The 20,167-nt window shown below is 41.9% G+C and overlaps 1 protein-coding gene across 1 annotated transcript in view; it reads left to right on the forward strand.

Moving 5' to 3' along the window:
- Positions 1 to 17,653: 17,653 nt before the first annotated feature.
- The window catches only part of INPP5F (inositol polyphosphate-5-phosphatase F), a gene marked incomplete at both ends in the record, with an annotated part of 36,443 nt that continues 33,929 nt past the window's right edge, over positions 17,654 to 20,167 (forward strand). The window contains one exon of the mRNA XM_079536452.1: positions 17,654 to 17,750. Coding sequence (XP_079392578.1) covers positions 17,654 to 17,750 — 97 coding nt within the window. The remainder of the gene's footprint in view (positions 17,751 to 20,167) is intronic.

Raw genomic sequence — 20,167 nt, forward strand, 5'->3', positions numbered from 1 at the left:
TCAATAGAATGATTTTGTTGGCACTTCCACCTTTTATGAGAAGCATCTCACAATGGTGTAGGAGATCCAAATGAACTTGCCTGTTTATTTCACTGAAAACAAATAATTTGCTTAAAGATAACTGGGTGGCACTAAGACACATTAGCCTTGCTGCACAAAGTGACCCTTGCATACTGGATGGTCTGGATTTCCCAGCTCTGTACAAAACCCACATTCACAGTATTGTGGGTGGCATCAGGCTGCAGTTCCGTGCAGCACTGTGCAATGGTCTGTCTGCCCTTTGTAACACTAGATACAAATGCACGCCAGCCAGCGGATTCCAAAGCAGGAGTTATTTTAAGATGGGCAGGAACCTGGTTACAAAGTAGAGGAACACGTACCAACTCTGTCAAATATGCTTCCAGAATTTATGAACAGGCAACTTTTTTAAAAAGGGTAGAAATTAGAGGGTATTTCAGTTATTGCCCACTAGAATTTCCACCGCTTCTCTGGAAGTTGAGAGTCTGCTCAAAAAGGAGGAAGAGGTTCAGCCTTCAGCATCCCTGCAGCAGCCAACCAGAAGTAGAAAATTTCACATTATACATCAGTTTACCAAAAAAAAATTTTTTTTAAAAAGTGCCTTTGCCATGCATTTCATTGAACAGAATGCCAAAGGGCCGCGTCTGCAAAAACAGCCTTCACTTCTCAGATTTAAACATGGAATATGGAGGTCTTTACCAGCAGTCCTTTACATCAGACATCTGTACAAGGACTGTACAGTATCTGCAATGTGTGTTCCACAGCAAACTCAGAAATCACTGTTAGAATTTGCACTAATCGATGACATCATTAAAAGTCTCAGTAAAAAAAACCAGAAACCTTCAGATTGAAGAGACACAAAAATAAGTGGTTTCTCCCAAGGAGAAATGGTACTTCTTTTTAGGAGATGAGGTAAGCTGACAAGAAAATGTGATGAACTTTGACATGCTATTACTTTAATTACGCACATTCAGTGCATAGAGGATTTGTCTGCAGCGCTGTTCAGCTGCATTCACAAATTTTAAATCCATTACAAATAAGGAGTGTGTGTGTGGGGGGGTATCTTAGTTTTAAAACAATGGAAGAAATATACTGAATTTAGCAACAAAGCGGTATGGAACTTTCTGTGATACCTGGCAATGAACAGACTGGGTCTGCAAAATCATCACATGAATTACTTCAGGCTCTGATTTATTGCCTTTCATCATCTGGTGAACTTTGAGTTCTCATCCATTTCTATCGGGAAAGCTCAGCTCCTCTGCAGAATTGAGCAAGGTTTGGAATAATTCTTATGGTGTATTTCCCATAGGGCTGGCAAGCAGATAATGGATATTTTCTGCAGCCCATATAGATCTGAGGCAAAGAACACAAAGAGACAACAGTGTCTCACGGCTCTCCAAGCACACAGCTTGCAGCTTACATTTTGTGTGTAAGAACACTTTACCCAGCAGGAATTTTTCTATTTTATTTGAATAAAATTGAGATGAAACCAAGGAAAGTCCAAAGCAGTGTTGCAGAGCTGCCAAAAGGATTTGATATTTTTACTTCTGTCTGGATGAGGAGCTACGAGATATGGTTTAGTAGCTTGTGGTAGCAATGGTAATGGGAGGACGGTTAGACTAGATGATCTTGTAGGTCCTTTCCAACCTTGTGATTCTGTGATTCTTCCAAAGGACTGAAGTAGTGGCAGCACATTCCCCTAGTTATGTATTTCAGTAGTTGTTAGTGCTTACTTGCTCCCAGGATCTTCCCTCAAAGTTGTAATTTCTGATGAGATCTTATACCTCCCCCCCCCACCCTCTTTGATTGCCTTCCAGCTACCATGAAATCTGTTTCTCTTGGCCCACTGTCTTACCAGAGATCACATGTGAAGACTTTTCTTAAAAATTTAGAGCCTGGTCAAAAAAAGTCAGTATTTCAATTCCTAGTTTACATCTACAATTAAAGGTGATCTTGAATCTTGATTCTCAACCATTAAATTCAAACCTTTATTAAAATTACTACATGCCTACACACCAAGCCATCACAAAGACAGAACACACCTGGGAGAAGGACTGTGCAAAGAAAGAGTAAATGGTATTAGTGTAAAACATTAGTGCAAAACATCCTGACAAAGAAGAAATCTGCATCAGAGGGATTTTATCATTCTCAACTGTAGTAAAGTAAATCTGCTACCTGTGAAAAAAAAGGTGTGACTGAAATTTCACTGTATGGATAGACTGAACAAAGGATATAAGGTAGAAAGGGTTGTATAATGATAACATAAACAAATATTGGTGCCTAGAAACAGCAGGCATAGACGCATTAAAATATTTAAGGTACCTTAAATATTAACTGCCTAGCAACAAGTCCCTGATTACTTCAAAGAAAATACGCACTGCTTTGGAAGGCAGAAATCACAGCCATTATTATTATTATTACTTTTTTTTTTCAATAGCAATTAGACACATCATTATTATTACATAACACACAATTGCACGCACAGTGAATCCCTGCCTTAAATAATTTGTGCTTGACTACACTAAGAAGCAGTACACGAGTAGGAAATCACAGGATGTGTTTTATAGAGCAGAGAAATCGACTCTTTGCATCACTGGGCTGCAGCTCCTCCCCTGCCTCAGATTTATGTTACAGCCATCCCAACCCACCTAAGTCTACATACTCATTTCTTGATGTTTGCAATTATATTGCAGTTGTGCCATACGCAGGCAAACTATCCCAAGCACATTACATGACACTGACAAAAGAGCCAATTTAGGCTGTGACTCTTAATTCCCTCTGTTGTTCATGTCATTGCAAGTTCCTGTACCTTAGTCTGGTAGTGACCCACAGTGCACTCACTAGGCAGCTCCCTGGTTACAGCTGGCACTGCTAAGTCTTCCCTCACCACTACACGTACCTTACGTGTGAGCCCAAAGGCCAAATTTCCTGCTCAGTCCTTGTGAAACAGCTGAAAGGATTGTGATGGAAAAAGGTTTCCAGTAATACCTAAACAAACTTTCTAATCTTGCATGTGTTCATTACAGCAGTGAGTAAACATGTTGGCAGGATGTTTCCACGCTTTGGTGGCAGGCTCTGGTAGAAGCCTACATTCCTCTGATATTTTTTTTTTTAAGCTCGTAAAAGGTGTCAGGTTAGGGCAGGTTTGCATGCAATTGAAAGCCTTGGGTTCCTGCAGTTCCAGTTAAAACCAACAACTTAGAAACATTTAGCATAAAAAAAAACAAAAAAAAAAAAACCCCAAAACACAACAAAACAGGATGCTTTCAGATTTGGGTTCCAAGTGAGGCTTTTAGAATCCTACTTGCACACAACACATTTCAAGCTCCATATAATGCTGATAGCCGTTTCCAGATGGGATCCAAGCGGAGCCTCATTCACTAGTCGTCCACTGCTGATGTATTCTTTCCTGTAATGTTCCTCTCCCTCCGAGGCAGGAAAGCCAAGGAGCTTTTTGTGCTTAGGAACTTCCTTGTTGTACTTTCTGTCTCAAGGATTGCATAGCCGAAGTTGAGAGTAGTTGGAACTAAAGTGAGTGTGCTGTGTAAATGATAGAGGAAGAAAGGCCCAACTTCTGTGTTAGTTCATCTGGTCAATTCAGCACACGATAGGGGTGGGCTATGTGCAGCAGGCACTCTTGGCAAATCCAGGCTCTAAGAAACTTCCAAATTTAAAAACTGAAGTTACTTGGGCTTGAGTCAAGAAATAAGTTTCCCACCAACCTTAATCCCAGCAAAACGCAGTCAGTGGAAGAAACTCACGATGTGAAGGAACGAGAATTTAACACTCACCGTGCAGCCAAGAGTTACATCAAGAAAACACGCTATTGCGGCACTATTACTAAACGCAGAATTATCTTCCCCAGGCCAGCTGAACCAGCTGCATTGCTGCACTTGGAAAACACAGACTTCACTCGTTCCAGCCGTAACTCTACGCGTGACGCCACCAGCAGCGCGACGCCGCTCCGGGAAGCGAGCGGCCGGCGGCGGCCGGCAGGGGGCGACTGTGAGCCGCGGGAGAGCGCGGAACGGAACGGAGCGGAACGGAATCCGGTTCGCTTGAAAGCCTTGCGTGCCTTCTTACGGCATGCAAACATTTTCAGCCCGGTCCTTTCGGAAGCCTTTTACAGCAGGAATGACTGCTTTCCATTCTATCTTCCCTAAGCCGAATCCAAACAGAACAAAACCAAAGGATGAATGGCTGATCCGATTAAGAATCGAAGCTGTGACCACAGTTGGTGTTGTTAAACGGCATTTGTCTGTGGATGCTTGATTAAAGGTAGGTTAGTAGCATCTATTTTTAAGATTGCTGGCAAATTTTGTCTTTGTCATTATAATTAACATAGAGGCTCGAGGCAAATCAAATCAGCCTGCAGAACAGCAGCATGCTTAACGCAGCCCAGAAATCTCATATTTCAACCTACTTTGGCTCTTAAAAACCAGTTTAAGAACCATTTGGTTCTTAAAAACCGGTGGTGGTGTGTGCAAGCACAGCTCATTTCAGTGAGCAGTCTATTCCCATACTTATTTATCTGGACTCTGACTTTCTGTCTAATCTAACTCATTTTTCCTGCAATTCTGCTCGTTATTTCTTATCTGGGATAAAAGATGGGATTGTTTAACCTCAAACAAAAGAAAACCCACAGAAACAAAACCAAAAAAATGGCTCAAGGATGACCTTATCAATGTGTTTATGTGACTGGTGGGAGGGAGGAAAGAAAGCTGAGCCACTCTTCTCAGCGCTACCCAGTGACAGGACAAGAGGGCATAAACTGAAATACAAGAAATTCTACATAAAGATAAGAAAAAACGTTTTTGTTGTGAGAGTGGACAAAGACTGGCCCAGCTTGTCAAGGCAGGTTGTGGAGTTCCAATTTTGGAGATGCTCGGAGCTCCATGGACACGCTCCTGGGCAGCCTGCTGTAGCTGACCCTGCTCTGAGCAGAGGGTTGGACCACCAGGGCCTTTCAGCCTCAGACATTGTATGATTCAGTGACAGAGGACAAAGACAACAGCTATTCTCGTTATCTTTCCAGCATTATCTTTTTATTTCAAAACAGTTTTTCTCTTTCCCATACAAAGAACAGCAATTCTTCAAATCATAAATCACATCTTCTAAAGTTTGGATAATACTTTGGCCTATTTTCAGTGAATTCATGTAATTACTGAAACAATAGCATGAAACAACATAGTATTCTCACTTACTAGCAGTGGAGCAAAAGGATTACTGCATAGATCTTATGTGTAATGCTCCTGTGTATTCATCTTAGCATAACTGGATTTTTTTTCCTTTTTCCTACTGGTTGGTTCATCAGTTTGTGATCTAGGATTACCCCAAAACTCCTGATTAACCAGCTGTTCTTCAGCTTGTATTTATAGCCAGAGGCATTTTCTCTTGCCTGCCATTTCATGCTTTTGAGATCATTTCTTCGGCTTGCCACAAGAACATCATAGCTGAATCCTAATACCTATGGGCTTTCATGCCCTCCTAGTCTGATAATTTACTAAACATATTGGCCATTTCATGATTCTGTAAAGATACAGAATAGTACCAAACTTGTGAGTTTAGTACTAGTACTCCTTGATAACAGCCAGCATAAACAATAATAAGGTAAACAACCATAAGGAGGCTGGTCATGTATTACCTTTCACCTTTCTTTCTCCTCCTCTCCGGTGCCAGCATGGAGGGACACCCTCAAATAGGATGAGAAAGCCACAGGCATTATCAAGCCCCAGCTGCTGAGCTGCCAGAATGTGGTGACACCCATCATGGAACAGGAAAGTACAGAGAGCACTCTCTATAAAATGAATCAGCAGCAAACCCTGAGTGGGACTTCGAATGGTGCCACAGCTGGACAGCAAAACCTGGGATCCTTCAGAGGCCAGGAGCATCCCTGTGATAGTCCTCTGAGGACTGATTGAGCCTTTGACTCGTGATCTTCTACTTAAAGCCTGAGTCCAGGTGTTAACAATACGCTGGTTGTTAAGAATTTCATTGGATCTACAGAGGGCGTGGGTAACTGGAAAGTGTGCCTAACTGAGAATTCTAGAAATTCTGTGCAACTGTAAGCTATGTTAGGCCCTAGAAATTATAGATTATAAGCTATGTTGATACCTAAATTTATAATAACAAGTGTCTAATTATAACCACAACCCTGTGGCCAGTTCTCATTCTGCCAAGGATGCCTGTCCTCCACAGTATCGGGTGACAGTCAGCCATTAGGAACCACTCTACAGGAGAAACTTCCCAACTATTTGGGGCTGTGGAGGTGTCCTGACTGGACTGCATTTCCTTGGGTAATTGTGGGAAAAGCACAAGAGGCAAGATCACAGGTCATATTAAGTTGAGATTTGCTCTATCTGCCCAGGACTGCTGGACTGTCAGAAGGGGATTGATTCAACATTATTTGTTAACTGTTTCATAACACTTTATTATCTTGCAAGTATCTGAGAGTAGATATTTTGATTGTTTTTCTTCTATTTTTTTTCATTTAAGGAATGAGGCAATTTGATCTAAAACTCTCAAAGTCTTCTTTGCCTTTTTTTTTGAAGTCTTAAGGTGGTACAGATTCGGCATTATACATAAAGTTATAAACTTCCATTGATCTCTCAAATATTGGCAAATCATGGTAATTTAGAAGCCCAAATACATTCCCTGCTTTATGGAGCCTTGCTCATCCTCTGTCAGTGTTCAAAGGTCAGTACTTACCATTCCAAGGCCATCATGTCTCCACCCAATCCTACCAGACTGATGACATAATGTAGACTCCTGCAATTACAACACACACTTGTAATTCTTCCCTTCAATAATTGCTCAGAGACAGTGCTATTTCTTCCTACAGTGAGTATGGCAGGCCTATGGTGCCTTCGTAAATGAAAGAATGCCTTGCAATTATTTGCATCTCTTTCCCCCCCCCCCCCAAAGACGTAATTCATTATTTATAAGTAGCCTCTAGGACACAGAATAGTTTTAGGAATGGCTTTGACTTTTCTCAGAAATATCTTCTGATAAAGCTGAGTCATCTGTGTAGCTACATATCAATCACTGCTCTCTGATTTATTGCATGTAGTCACAGAATTAGAGTGTAAAGCTATCATGGATGCACACTATATATATATGTATATATATATTGCACAAACACGTACATTGAAACATAACTAAAATGTCAAACAAAGTGAAAAATATATTAGTAATTGCCAGATGTTACATGAGGCTCTGATTTCACCTTGGCTTCTCATTGCCATTTCCCTTCAAAAATGCAAAACTCAGCTGATTCAATGGCAATACATGACTTCCCACATTTGTCTAACGTACAGTCTTACATCTTTTTTCCCCCCTCTTATTATTCCCATAAAACACAGAGCTTTCATTTATATGCATATTAGTGTGACTGTAATCTCTTCCCCACCAACATATTACAATATTTTACACATATCAGAATAGCCATATATAGCACCACTGTACATTATAGAAGTATTATCTTTAGTTATGTGTGCAACAGAAAGAGAAATTTTTTTATCCAAGGCTCAGCAAGGATTCAGACTTTCTGATTTTCAGCCCTCTTTTTCAGTCTCATATCTATCTTCCCTAGGTTTTACAATGACCTACATATCATTGCACAGGAAGTGCAAAGCCAGCAATAAACACTATCAGCCTCTTTATAGCAATGATCAACTATCCCAGTTATTTAAGTATAGAACATTTAATCTCTCAGGAAAATAAAGTTCTTTTAATCTTCTGGTTTAGCCCTCAGAGAGTCGTAAGAATTGTAATTACCAGTATGGTACTTTACTGTGCAGTGAGTGCTTGAGCCCTGCAAATTCCATACGTGCCTTTTTATATCCACAAGCCACAGATGAAGGAAAAGTTGATAGCATTTTTGACCTAAATTACCACCTAGCAGCAAGAGATTCTGCTCTCGCAGAAAAAGCATTCAGCATCATTCTTAGAACTTCACATATCCCTATTCCTTTCTTACATACAGATGGGCTTCTTTGCAATATAAATGCAGCTCTACGTAGAGGTCAAGGTTCTGTAAACAAGGGTTCTAATGGAGAACACTGGGTTTGTGTGATGAGGCAAGTTGAGAGATTTACTGTGTTTTTACATGTCTGCTAGAGTAATTATATTAGCAGTGTTAGAAATAAGCACCTCTGCTGCAGCATAGCTGTGCTAGAAATCTGGTTTAGATAATAGGAAGACTTACAGAAGACCCCTTTTACTTTTCCAGCTCATGTCATTTAGAAAGGTGATGTAATTATGCCAGTGGAAAAGCTCCTTAGGATGGCATCCCGCGTGTCTCAACACAGGGCTCTACTGCTTTTAACATGGAAGAGCACGTGAACTGTATTGCTTAAAATTGAAATAAAACCAGGAGTTGCACTTCAGGACTGCCTCTAATGTGTTCTGGTGTCTAAGGAATCTTGTAGTAGAAACATTAAGTCACAGCTTAAAGCAGTGATTGAGCACCTGGTGGAAGACAGGGCCACCCCAGGGGAGCTCAGGTGCATGCAATGTAGCTGAGTGACTGGAAGGGCTGGAGCCAGGATCCACCCCTTCCCAGCCCTCATTTAAGGGCTGGCAGTGGAGCTGAGGGGATCTTGCTGGAGATCCCTGTGCACCTGAGGCCTTCTAAAAGGTAAGCAGTTTCTTTCCTTTGTTTATGTATCCCCAGCTGCTGTGTTTGGGCTGCTCCTCGCTTGCTGCAGCCTACGGCTTTGATACCCTGCTATTGTTGCTGTGCTTTCCATCACATCATAGTGTTACAGGTCTATAGGGTAAAGCCAGGTTGGTCTCAAATAAAGCTTCTGGAATGTGCATAGTGCAGAAGCTGGTTTCCCAGCACCAGCTGTTTTGTTCTCCAGATCCTCTCTTATTTGACTATACTGCTTGCTGAAGTAGGTGAGTTTGGCACCAGTGTATCTGTATTATAGATATGATCTGATTTTTCACTTATGAATTGTTTCTTGACAATTCACAAGTAAATGAGTGACGCTAAAGTAAATGTATTTCCCTTCAGTATGGGCCTTGTAAGTTCACTGTTACTCTAGTTAGGATCATTTGGAGCCTGGTTTCATGAACAACACTTTAGTAGGCTATTCAGCAGCTGCATTAGTTCCCTGAATTCAGTTCACAGTATGCTGCACAAATGCTTGTGGCTATACAGTGCAGGCATGTACAGGAATAGAAACAGCTGGGAAGGAGGAAATGATTATTTAAGCTGGCTTTAGCACTACTGTTAGTGAATGTCACAAATGTGTCAAAACTTCGAGAAGTTCCTCTGGGTTTTTCCTTTTCTTTTGTTTTGTTTTCTTATTAAAAGACATAAGTTCTGTTGGTCCTATAACTTAGCTTTTGTCCTCACTAGGAGCAAAACCTGATCTACTTCTTTAAAAACATGAACTATTCTTGCCTTTAAAAAAGCAACCCCAACTCAAAAGTAAAAATGAAGGTAAGCTCTTCCAAAAAGAGTAAAACTTCTAATTTGCTTTCAGAGTATTTTAAAATTTCATTTATTGAGTATCTCTTAACAAAGTGCCAGTAGACTTCCATCCTATCTTCCATTAAATTCATTTTACCCTTCTTCCAAGACACTGAGTTGAACACTGTTTCACAAATAGAAGCATGAGCAGGACAGTACTTTGAAACCCTTCTGCAGAAATTCTGCTTCAAATTCGGATCCCACAGCGCCTTAATAAAAACCCCTATGGTTGTGAGGAAGCATGTTTCAGAAGCACCTATGCTGAAAGCTCCATTTGCCAAAGGATTGGTAAATGTAGGTCTGGACAGGGTGTTGTGCAGACCTCCTTGGTGCATCTGGATGATGGGATTAATGCTCAGTCAGCCCTTAATAAATGGAAAGATTATCATAGAGCTGTGCAGTAGAACATAGAATCTATTTAGTGAAGCACTTCTTGTATGTGAAATAGCCTACTCAGTACACTTGTAAAACTAGCAACAAAGTAGTACATCTATGCTATCAGACTAGGAAAAACAAGCAGAATTGGCTGTAGTCAAACTGGATTTTGTTATGGTGGTGGCAAGGAGTGACCTGTCATTTAACTTCAAAAAAGTAATGAATTAAATATGGTCTTGATATATTATAAAAAATAACTTACTGAGGTGGACCAACAACAATATAAGGAATCCTTTCATGGATGATTATGCTTGCTTGGTAGACCAGAGGTAGAATTTGCAATTACAGAATGAAATAAAAGAAAGTAATCGTAGGCACAAAAAAAATTCCCCTTCATTTTTTTGCACACAATCTCACTGATTTGATCTCAACAGTAATTGCAAGAGGGAAATCAATATATTATCTATGAGCCATGTAATACATTGCAGATGTTAATCACATACACACACATAGTTTTGAAAGGAGGATTTTATTGTTTTCCTGTGTGCTGAGTGAGGCTCAGTGGAAATATTCCCACTGGTAAATAAGTCACTTCCATGGGAAAGGAGGAAATGCCAGAATCCTTCTCCCTGTAGAGATAACTACAACTGCTGTATGGAAAAGCTATTCCAGTGAAAAGTTAAAAATAAATGCAAACAAAAATTCTTATGCTGAACTTCTTTCCCTGGTTTGGAGGGATTTTCATTTTGTTGCAAAAATTAATATTAGAACAGTGGTTTTGTAAATTTCTGTCATAAAAGTTTTTTTTTTCCTCCAGAGTATTTAGTACTAAGATGTCTGTAAGTACTTCTGAAGTGTTCTGGTGCCAATTGTTGGCTGTCACAAACCTCTTTTTATCTGCTGTAAGTTGCCAATCAGAAGTGCCTGCTGTGTTACTGTTGTTCTAAGGCTGTTCCATCTAAAAGCAGAGTAAACCTATCCAAAAAGTCCAGAAAAGCCATTTCAAATATATTTCTGAATCAGGAAGTCACCTTCTTCCATCACAGTCCCTTAACCATCTCACATAGCTGGGAGCTGCCATATCAAGTTAGTCAACATGTGATGAAGAATTAGGCAAATTAAAGAATATGATTGCAATATTGCAGAAGTCCTTATCCATGGATGTGATTGAAGATAGTAAGAGCACAGCAGCATGAATTTATTAATCATACTCCTCTACTGAAAGGAATGTGTCAAAGAAACTGGCAAACAAGTTTGTCTTGTCTGCAAATAACTATCTTGCCAGAAAACCAGCAGGTATAACAGGAGGTCAGCTGGACTGAATGGAGAACACATAACCAGCCCCTAATGCAAAAAGGGAGCGTATGGAAAACATGAATGCAAATGTACTATAGATGCATTCCCTGGGCACAGAAGGATGGAAGTAGGAAGAACAAAACATTAGATTTAAAAAGTGGCAAAGAGTATAAAGTGAAATAAGAAAGGCTTCTTTAACTATTTTGGCATCAAAAAGATGACTGAAGCAAAAAGTGAACCCACTGCTAAGAGGTTTGCAACTCTATGATGACACAGAAAAGGCTGAGGCCTTTTCTGAGGATCTGCTTTAAGGCCTTTCATGCTTACGGTCTAGTAGTGAACTTACCACAGCACTTGACAGTTCTGTAAATAACTAGGTGGGATATATCTTAAATAATAGAGCAGCAAAAATTACTTCCCTGTGTTGTCAGGTAGTTAAATAAGTGACAGCTCAACTTGTCATTCTAAAGCAATGCACTAAATGTGCTTACTATATAACTTCCAACTTCACCTATGAACTGGTATCTCTGATAGCAAAAAAGCGTGAGCTGAATATGACAACACAGGTAAATAGGATTGCTTCAAATACTATTATTGGCATGGTGCCTGTTGGAGGTGACTTCTCTGCTCACCTGGAAGCCACCAGGAGCATGTAGCTCCTAACACACAGAAATCATGGGGATTTATAAATAAAAATCCTCACGTTACACTCCATTGTGTTGTTTCCAGAACTGATGCCATTCGTCTCAGCAGGAGTTGTGTGTTTATATAAGCTATTCAGTTAGTTGTACTTTCAAGTGTGGACTGTTGCCAAATCAGATCACCTCCCATTAATCAACGTTTAAACTTGAAACCAAACTGCGGGCAATGGGGTAATATTGAGAGTGAGAGTGCATAACTAATAGCCAGCCCACACGTTTCCTTCCCATTAGCTACTGTCAATGAACTGTAAAAATGCAAATGCAAAGTTCCTTTTCTTTTTTTTTTTTTTTATTCTTGCTGAGGCTTATGAAAACATTGCCCTTGTCTGGATCTCAGGAAAACATGCTGAATGTAAAAAGAAAACTCCCCCAGGGGAAAAAAATGCCCTAACCAAATGGTGGACAAAGGCAAAGCAAAGTCTGTCCTTGAGTTTCTGCAAGGAGCTCTGAATTATTTTAACAGCAGCCCTATGGATTGCACTGCAACACCAAATTACTCAGCAAATGCATGCAGAATGGAGATGCTGTTGTAAATGGCAATGATAAATGTATATTAAATGAAGGTGCAGACTGTTCAGGAAGAGAGGGCAATGAAAGTAAAAGGTTATCTTTTGGCCCTTTGAGGTATTTAGTTCCTAGTTTTAAACCACAGAAGTTCTGAAGACAGCGCTCACCTCAAAAGCTGCTACTGTCTCATGAAAAATGTTTCATTTATATATACAAAGTCAAGCATAAACTAAATGCTTTTCTAGATTAGATGTTTAGTGCCCTTCAAAATCAAGCACTTGCCTGGGTCTTGAATGTTGATATTTAATAAGGGGATTTCTCATTTCTGAACATCACATGTGAATGTCTATTAGTTATTCTAACAATTAAAATACTAATGGAGAAATGTTGTGTCATAGAGAAAGCAATCATTTTAAAGCATGGTTTTAAAATAATGCTGCTTAATGCTTGGTAGCTTAATAATAATTGGTATATCTTTTTATTTCTGAGCTGAAGAGGCTTACCTCCCCAGTGGTCCACCCCCACTGTCAGCAGAGGCTTCTTTCCTCCAAGCCTGAGCGTGTCCAGACTGAATGCTTGATTTGGCATGACAAAGGGCGAGCAGAAATCTCTAGCAGGGGAGGGAAACTCCTGAAATGGATCTGCCACTGACAGAACAGACTCATTCTGGAAAGCTCTGCCCTCAGCTGCTGGTCCCATGACCCACATGGGGAGTCCCACTCTCCTCCAATGTGACAAACAGCAAAACAACTGCTCAGGAGCCACTCCTTAACCGATGGAGTGAAGTCCACAGCAGGGTGCAGGACATGTTTCTGTCACTTTAAAACTGATTGTCAGTTGTTCTCACAGAGTGATAGTAATCACCTTAGCTGAAAGTCCTCATAGGTTTACCAGAAAATTAATTCGAAGTATATGCAAAACTGAAATGTTTATATTTACACAGTGAAAGGAAGGAAGGGTAAAATTCAATATGAAATCTAATTGCACGGTGTAGAAAAGAACAACAAAATATTTCAGGTAGGCAGCTGTGTGCAGCTGACAGCTTGAAGAGAGCCTTCTACCTACTGAGAGTTAAATTCTAACATATCTGCCTCATCATTCATCTGAGTGAATCTCAGCTCCAAGTCGCTCTCAAATCTTTCTTTTCTTCATCACACATTTCTCAGTGAAACAGAATGCTGGCAATGCTGCAGCTATTGCCACTAAAATGCCTGCTGCCTGTGACTCACTGTGTAACTGAAGTGCTGTCCCTCTTTGCAGGGTCTCAGGGTGACTTCTCTGTAGGAGAAGCTGCAAAAACGATTTTACTGAGCAGAGTATTTGGAAAACCAGAGGGCAATGCAGCTCCTCACCTTTTCCTCTTTATGTAGCAAAAGCTGAAAGAAGCAGCTTTCTTGGCAGATCAGGAACTTTGCATTTGGCCATACATTGTCTCCAAGTGAGTTAGCTCCTCAATTTATTCATTCAGCTTGAAGTTTTACAATACCTTCTTTTCTTGTGTGAGGCTTTGTTTTACTGCAATATGAAATATCACTTGCAATTAAAAAAAACCAAAACCAGCACTGTGGTGTTCTGCTAGGAAAACTGTCTGCATCCTCTATTTCTAACAACCTTTTTGTCTGCTTGCCTTCTTCCACTTCCTAATCATTTTCCTATTTACATCCCTGTAATTTCAATTCTAATCAACAAATAAAAAGGCATGCTGATACTTACAACCTCTTTTCTTTCTGCACTCTGATTCAGTGCAGATTTTGCTACACTTAGCCATTCTTTTTTTCCAAGTGTTATCCCAGTTTTTTCTGTCTGAAGGAAGTATTTATTTTTAAAGTAATGTTGTACAAAACCATTATTGTTTCCCAAACTCTGCCCATTTGCATCATTCAAGCAGGCCTTGGGAATCACTGGTCAGATTAAAGACTGCCTGCAGAAAATCAGAAGAGCTTGCTTTTTTTAATCAGCTGTTGCCTTCTCCCGTGACTTTAACAAGTGTTTCACAATAGAGATGCACAACAGGCTGAAAAGACTGTACTTGAAGCCCATGTTCATAATATGATGGCCTGGAGATGCAAGTTTCAGCATCCACTGTGTAAAGGCTTATATCAGAATAGGTACAGAAAATGAGGTGTAATTTTACTTTTGAAACTCCAACTCGCTTGATAGTTACTACAGAAGAAGATTTGGTAACAACATAAACACCTCCTGCTGCCAATAGTGTTCCAGCATCAGAAATGCTTTTTCTGCTCTCCCAAATCTGCTCCGAGTGTACTTCTATTTAGTGAGAAAAGAAAGAATGGAAAGAAACTAAGATAGGAGTTACTCCGTTAGTGCGGGTTCTTCAGGTGAATGAGAGAAAAGAATGAGGGGAAAAAGCAGAGGAAAAGGATGAAGTCAGAAAAAATGAAAAGAATTAAAGTAGAACAGAAAACTGTAACTGTTTACGATGTTTGCATAGAACACTTCAGTACTGTATGTAATGTTAAGAAATTAGAGTACTTATTAAATAAGGTGAGCACAGGAAAGAAAGAGAAATGCATAGGAAAGAATAGAGGAAATGGTAGTGGGCTGGAGGAAGAATCCCAGTGTAACATTAAGCCTTAAACTTTTTTGAATGTATATCATTTCTCTTGACCCTAAGAAGAGGCTTAAAGTGAGGATCTTTCCCACTTTATACAGAGACACTTTAAATCTATGAGCCTGGTGCCGTTTGTAAACTCTGCGTTTGTCTATTTTAACTTGCACGGTAGGCTTTATTAGCTATAATGTATTGTGAACAGGTCAAAACTGTCCACAGTTCTAGGTTGCCAGTGCTGTCCACTGCCCAAATTATCTGCTTCCCACATGTTATACCGCTATTTCTACATTGTGGCTTCATTTTCTAGAAGTCAGTGAAACATGAGCAGAAACATGATCTGTAGATACTGTGTAAAACAGAAGTCAATTTGACCAGTACTGTTGAAATCATTTGCAACTCTCAAGCAAACAGAGCAATAGTGAGGTTGGATTGCTACTGCTGAGGATGTTTTGTAGGAAAAAAACACCAACAGTTGTAAGAACACCAATGTGAACTACAGGAAAAAAATATTCATATTTAAATGGAAAAATAATTTTTCTTCACAGAAATACTACACATTTTTTTTCTCACTATACATTCTGTGCTTAAAGGAATGCTCTCTAGTTTTCTATACATTAATTTTTATAGTACTTTTAAAATTACTAGAGTATCCTATGTAACCTGCAGAAGGGAACCTGCTTTAGCAGAGAGTTGCACTCCACAGTTTCCTTCCAAACCCTACAATTCTGTGATCCTTCTTGATAGGGCTTTTTCCAATGCTGGCTTATTTATAAATGAATATACAAAAGATGAAGTAATTCTAAACATGACATCAGCTATTATTTTTTTCTGGAGCTTAGAAGGCCATCTTTTCCTCCCAGAAACTTTCTGTTGCCTACAATGATGAAACAAGCTAATAAGCTTGACTACTCCCATTTGCCTTCCTTGTAGGACATAAAACATAGATCTAATTTTTATATGTCTGTTGGAATGTGAGTCTGCATCTAAAAGTTATTTCAGAAAGCTTCACCTCCTCGTGGAACAATTAATCTGAACAGTAATTCCATGTAAAAATTACACTAGTGCAAGTAAAATATATTACTTTCTGCACAAAGTAGCTGCTTTTCCACTGTACTATTAGAATTTAATGAAATAAGAGGAAAGTAGTGCAGCAATCTGCATTTGAAAGCTGAATAATCAGTCCCTATGGATACATACATGAATGGCAATGCTAAGAGGAAGCTCTGATTGCCTGTGCTTACTTAAATGCACAGTTTTAAACATAATTCCTCAAAGGAAATCTTTCAGTATTAGATCTATAGGGTAATCCATCCCTTCACTGCCTTTCTGTGTATGTTTGAGATGCCTTTGCAAGTACACGACATTGTGCTTATGGGAACACTGAGAATAAAATGATTCAAAAGAGATGCATTAAAATGCTGAGAAGCCATTTAAGCTCTTGTCTTGCGTAGCACCTGCAGGAGTGACCTGAATTACTGGCATAACTCCGCCAGTGACATTGACTGCTACATACAGGAATGTAACAGGACACACTGGGAGCTGCAGGGCATTCGTACAGCATTTCCAACACCAGGATCTGTAGTCAAGAAAGGGGAGTGTGTTCTGCATCCCTGCCCTAGGGAGAACATTGACAGACAGGGGCATCCATTACCAAATCAAATGGAGTTTGGCTCCTTCATACCACTCCCCTATTAGTTATGCGTGCTTAAAAAGCACAAAACAAATCAGAGGCCTGACATCGTGTTTATAAGAAAAATCTTAGATCAAATACAAAATTGGAGAGGAACTCTTTCTAGGAACTTAGAAGATATCATTCTCTTAAGAAAGAAGGGTACACAGAGATAAATAACAAGATGAGAAAATCGGCTTTCTAGCACAGTGTGAAGCTACTTACATTAGTTTTCAAGACACCTTGAAGATGGTCTTTCAACACACCCAGCTGCTCCTAAAGGCTGCACGCATGGTGGGATGCTCTTGGCAGTGCCGTTATGGGGAGCAGGGCTCCAGCCCACCTCTGCGGGGTTCTGCTGAGGGCTTCAGGCACCAGCACATAGCAATCGGTGCTGCCTGGAGGGAGAAAGACGCACGGTTACCGTCGCATCAGGAGGTGCACGCCCATCTAAAGCACTCGGCATCACAAGGAAGCCTTGCTGTGGCACTGACAGCCCCACCAACCCCTGCCCACCTCCAAATAACGACCCGATTAGGGAAGGCTGACAGGCCTGGGGCTTGGCGTCCCTGCCCTCAGGCGCCGTCACCGAGCGCAGACGGACACCTCGCCCCTCCGGGATCGTACCGGGCTCTCCGCTCAGCGCCCCTCACTCAGGGCTCGCACCGGGGCCGGGTTCCCTCAGCTCCACACACTTCGGCGTTGGCGTCGAAAAGACCGCTCCGCAGAAGGCAGCCCTCCCCTGCCAGAAGCCCCTCACGCCGCCAGCAACGGACGGCGCGAAAGCCCACCGCGGGCGGGAATCGCGCTGCAGCTTTAAGAGCGCGGGGCGGCGCTGCTGGGCACGGTCACGTGCGGCGCTGGGGCCGGAACCCGCGCTCTCGGCCGTCTGAGGAAGCGCCCCGAGCCGGAGCGGAGCCGTCGCGACCCGCCGGGCTCTGTGAGGGGCGGCGCGCGTGCCCGGCTCGGGAGCGCGCTTCTCCCTCTGCTCCCCATCCGCGGGGACGGTGAAGGAGGACGGCGGCGGCGCGAGGATGGAGCTGTTCCAAGCCAAGGACCACTACATCCTGCAGAGCGGGGAGCGGGCGCTGTGGTGCAGCCGGAGGGACGGCAGCCTGCAGCTGAGAGCCGGTGGGTGCGGCGCAGGGCAGCGCGCGAGGGGAGGAGAGGGCAGGAGAGGAGAGGGCGGCTGGCTGGCTGGCTGGCTGCGTGCCGGCGGTCGGGGGCGGTGAGGGAAGATGGCAGCGGAGGGGGGGGGGGGGGTCGCTGAGGGGAGCGCTGGGAATGGCGGCGGGGGCCGGGCTGGTGGCAGCGCGGTGAGCCGAGGGGAGCCGATGAGCCGATCTCCTTTGCGCGCTTAACCCGGTACCGAGGTACCTCTGGTCACCCCTGGAGCATCACTCGATCCAATGACCATCTATCTTGCGTTGGCGTCAGCCTTATGTAAGCGGTGCCTGATGGTGCTCGCAGGGGTGTTCTGCACTTTTCTCTTCTAGGAGAAACTGGACGAGTACAGCCGCTGCAGTAAATGGCTCGCGAACGTTTCTAGCGACTGCGTAACCCAGCCTCGGTTGGGCTCGGGCTGCGCTGAGCAGAAGTTGTGGGCATAGAGTTATGTCAGCTGAGGCGCTGCAGCGGTGCTCGGCAGCGGTACCTCGTGCTCACCGACAGGGTGTGAAGCGAGGAGCGCGTTTGGTTTGGGGAACGTGTGAAGCTGATGTGACCCGCGGTTCCCTACATCTCCTGCTTAAAGTCTGGAAATAGCCCTGGTCACCGCGTATTCCACCAAACGTATGGCGTTACTCACAGCTCTCTGCGACTAGGCTGAAAAAGCCACATAGGCACGTATATGGCCGCAGCTGGCTGAGTATGGTGTGCTTAATGAGCTTTCACAAGGCTGGAATTAGATTAATGGTAGGATTGGATGTTTCTATGTGTTTTATCAACAGTGCTGCTTTTTTGTACCGGTCTGTCTTGTGTTATGTCTTCGTGCTCCAGCTGTGTGGTGCTTTTATCTGGTCAGCGCTGTTCATTCACATCTCTCAGATAATATTGAGGTCTGTCTCGGTGTAACGTGGCTGACTGCTTTTCTGCTCAGGTGGAAGGTCTGGCAGATCTTAAATTTATAAATCACGTTTACAAAATACTTGGTGATGTTAAGCTAGCAAACTGCTAGTCGATGAATGGATGTTTTCACAGAAACTCAGATAGCTATAATTATCATCTTGTGTATTGTCACAAAAGCTCTCGCTTTACCCGGAGTAATAAAAACATAAATGTGTAAAACTGTAATTCTGGAGGCTGTTGTGATTGATGTAAACCCAAGCTTTCAGACTTGTTGTCACGCAGCTGTTGCTGTGATTTCCTGGAGCCCATCAGCTTCATGGGGGCTCTGCCAGTGCTCTGCAGTCTGTGTGTAGCTCACCAGGTTCTGTCTGCAGTGTGACTTTAAATTTTCAGTCACTATGAATGTGATCCCTATTGTGTGTGATCCACCAATTAACGAAGAGTAATGTGATAGTTAAGTCTCCTAGTCCGCTTGACACTTGTTAGTCATGCTTTCCTATTTGGCTGGATTTTCAGTTTTGTTTTTCCAATGCTGTGGCTCTGGTTGATCTCAGTATGTTCTAGTGCTGTGAATTAAGTGCTGTACTTGCTATGTTGAAAGTAAACACATGAAGGAAATAGTTCTGTAACAGAAGAATTTCTTGGATCAGTAACTTGATTGCATTAAGACAAAGCTGGGGACCCTTGGAGCAGGCCATTTGACCGTTTATAATCAAGGCCACTGAGTGGCAATGAGTAAATAGATTAGTGTGTGATGAGTCACTGCCATATTAAAAAAAACAAGCTGTAACTTGTGTTCGTTGGCATGTTGAATAGTCCAGGAAAAGGCTATCACCTAAGTATGTGTCTCTGCTAGTTTTTGGAAACTGTCTTTACTCTGTCCCCAGAAGGCTGTTCAAATTAATCATTGCACGCTTATGGATTGAAACAGGTAATACTGGCAAACCCAGCAAAGTATTGTTTTATAGGATGAGTTGAAGTCTAAGGGGCTGAAGCTGAGCTTTGTAGTGCTCTCATCCCCCAAGCATAAAGGCATGTTCAAAAACTTGCTGATCTTGAAAGCTCTATTTCTGACCTCTTCAAATCATGGAGAGAACTTGAATTAAAACAAAAACCAACCAAACAACAAAAACCCAAAACGAAAAAGCACAACCAAACAAAACACCTGTAAACTGATAAATTAATGTTTGCTATAAGCAAAGTCTGAGGCTGGCCCAAGGTTAAAAGATGTCTTCATACATTTACAAGATATCTCGTGGTGGTGTTTGTGCGAAGTGAAAGCAGTAATTGAGTCACTTGCAGGAAAGCTGAATCATTTGGCATTGCAGTCTCTGTTAGGTGTCTTGCTGTCCTCAGTTACTATTTTTCAGCGTGGTGACAAAATATGTTGTTCAGCCCTGCTTTAAATGCCTTGCACTCAGATTTTGATCTGCTGTTTACTTCCAACTTACCCTGTTTATGCTGTGCTTGGCTACTCCTGG

The sequence above is a fragment of the Tetrao urogallus genome, assembly GCF_951394365.1.
Source record: "Tetrao urogallus genome assembly, chromosome: 5".
Lineage (NCBI taxonomy): Eukaryota > Metazoa > Chordata > Aves > Galliformes > Phasianidae > Tetrao > Tetrao urogallus.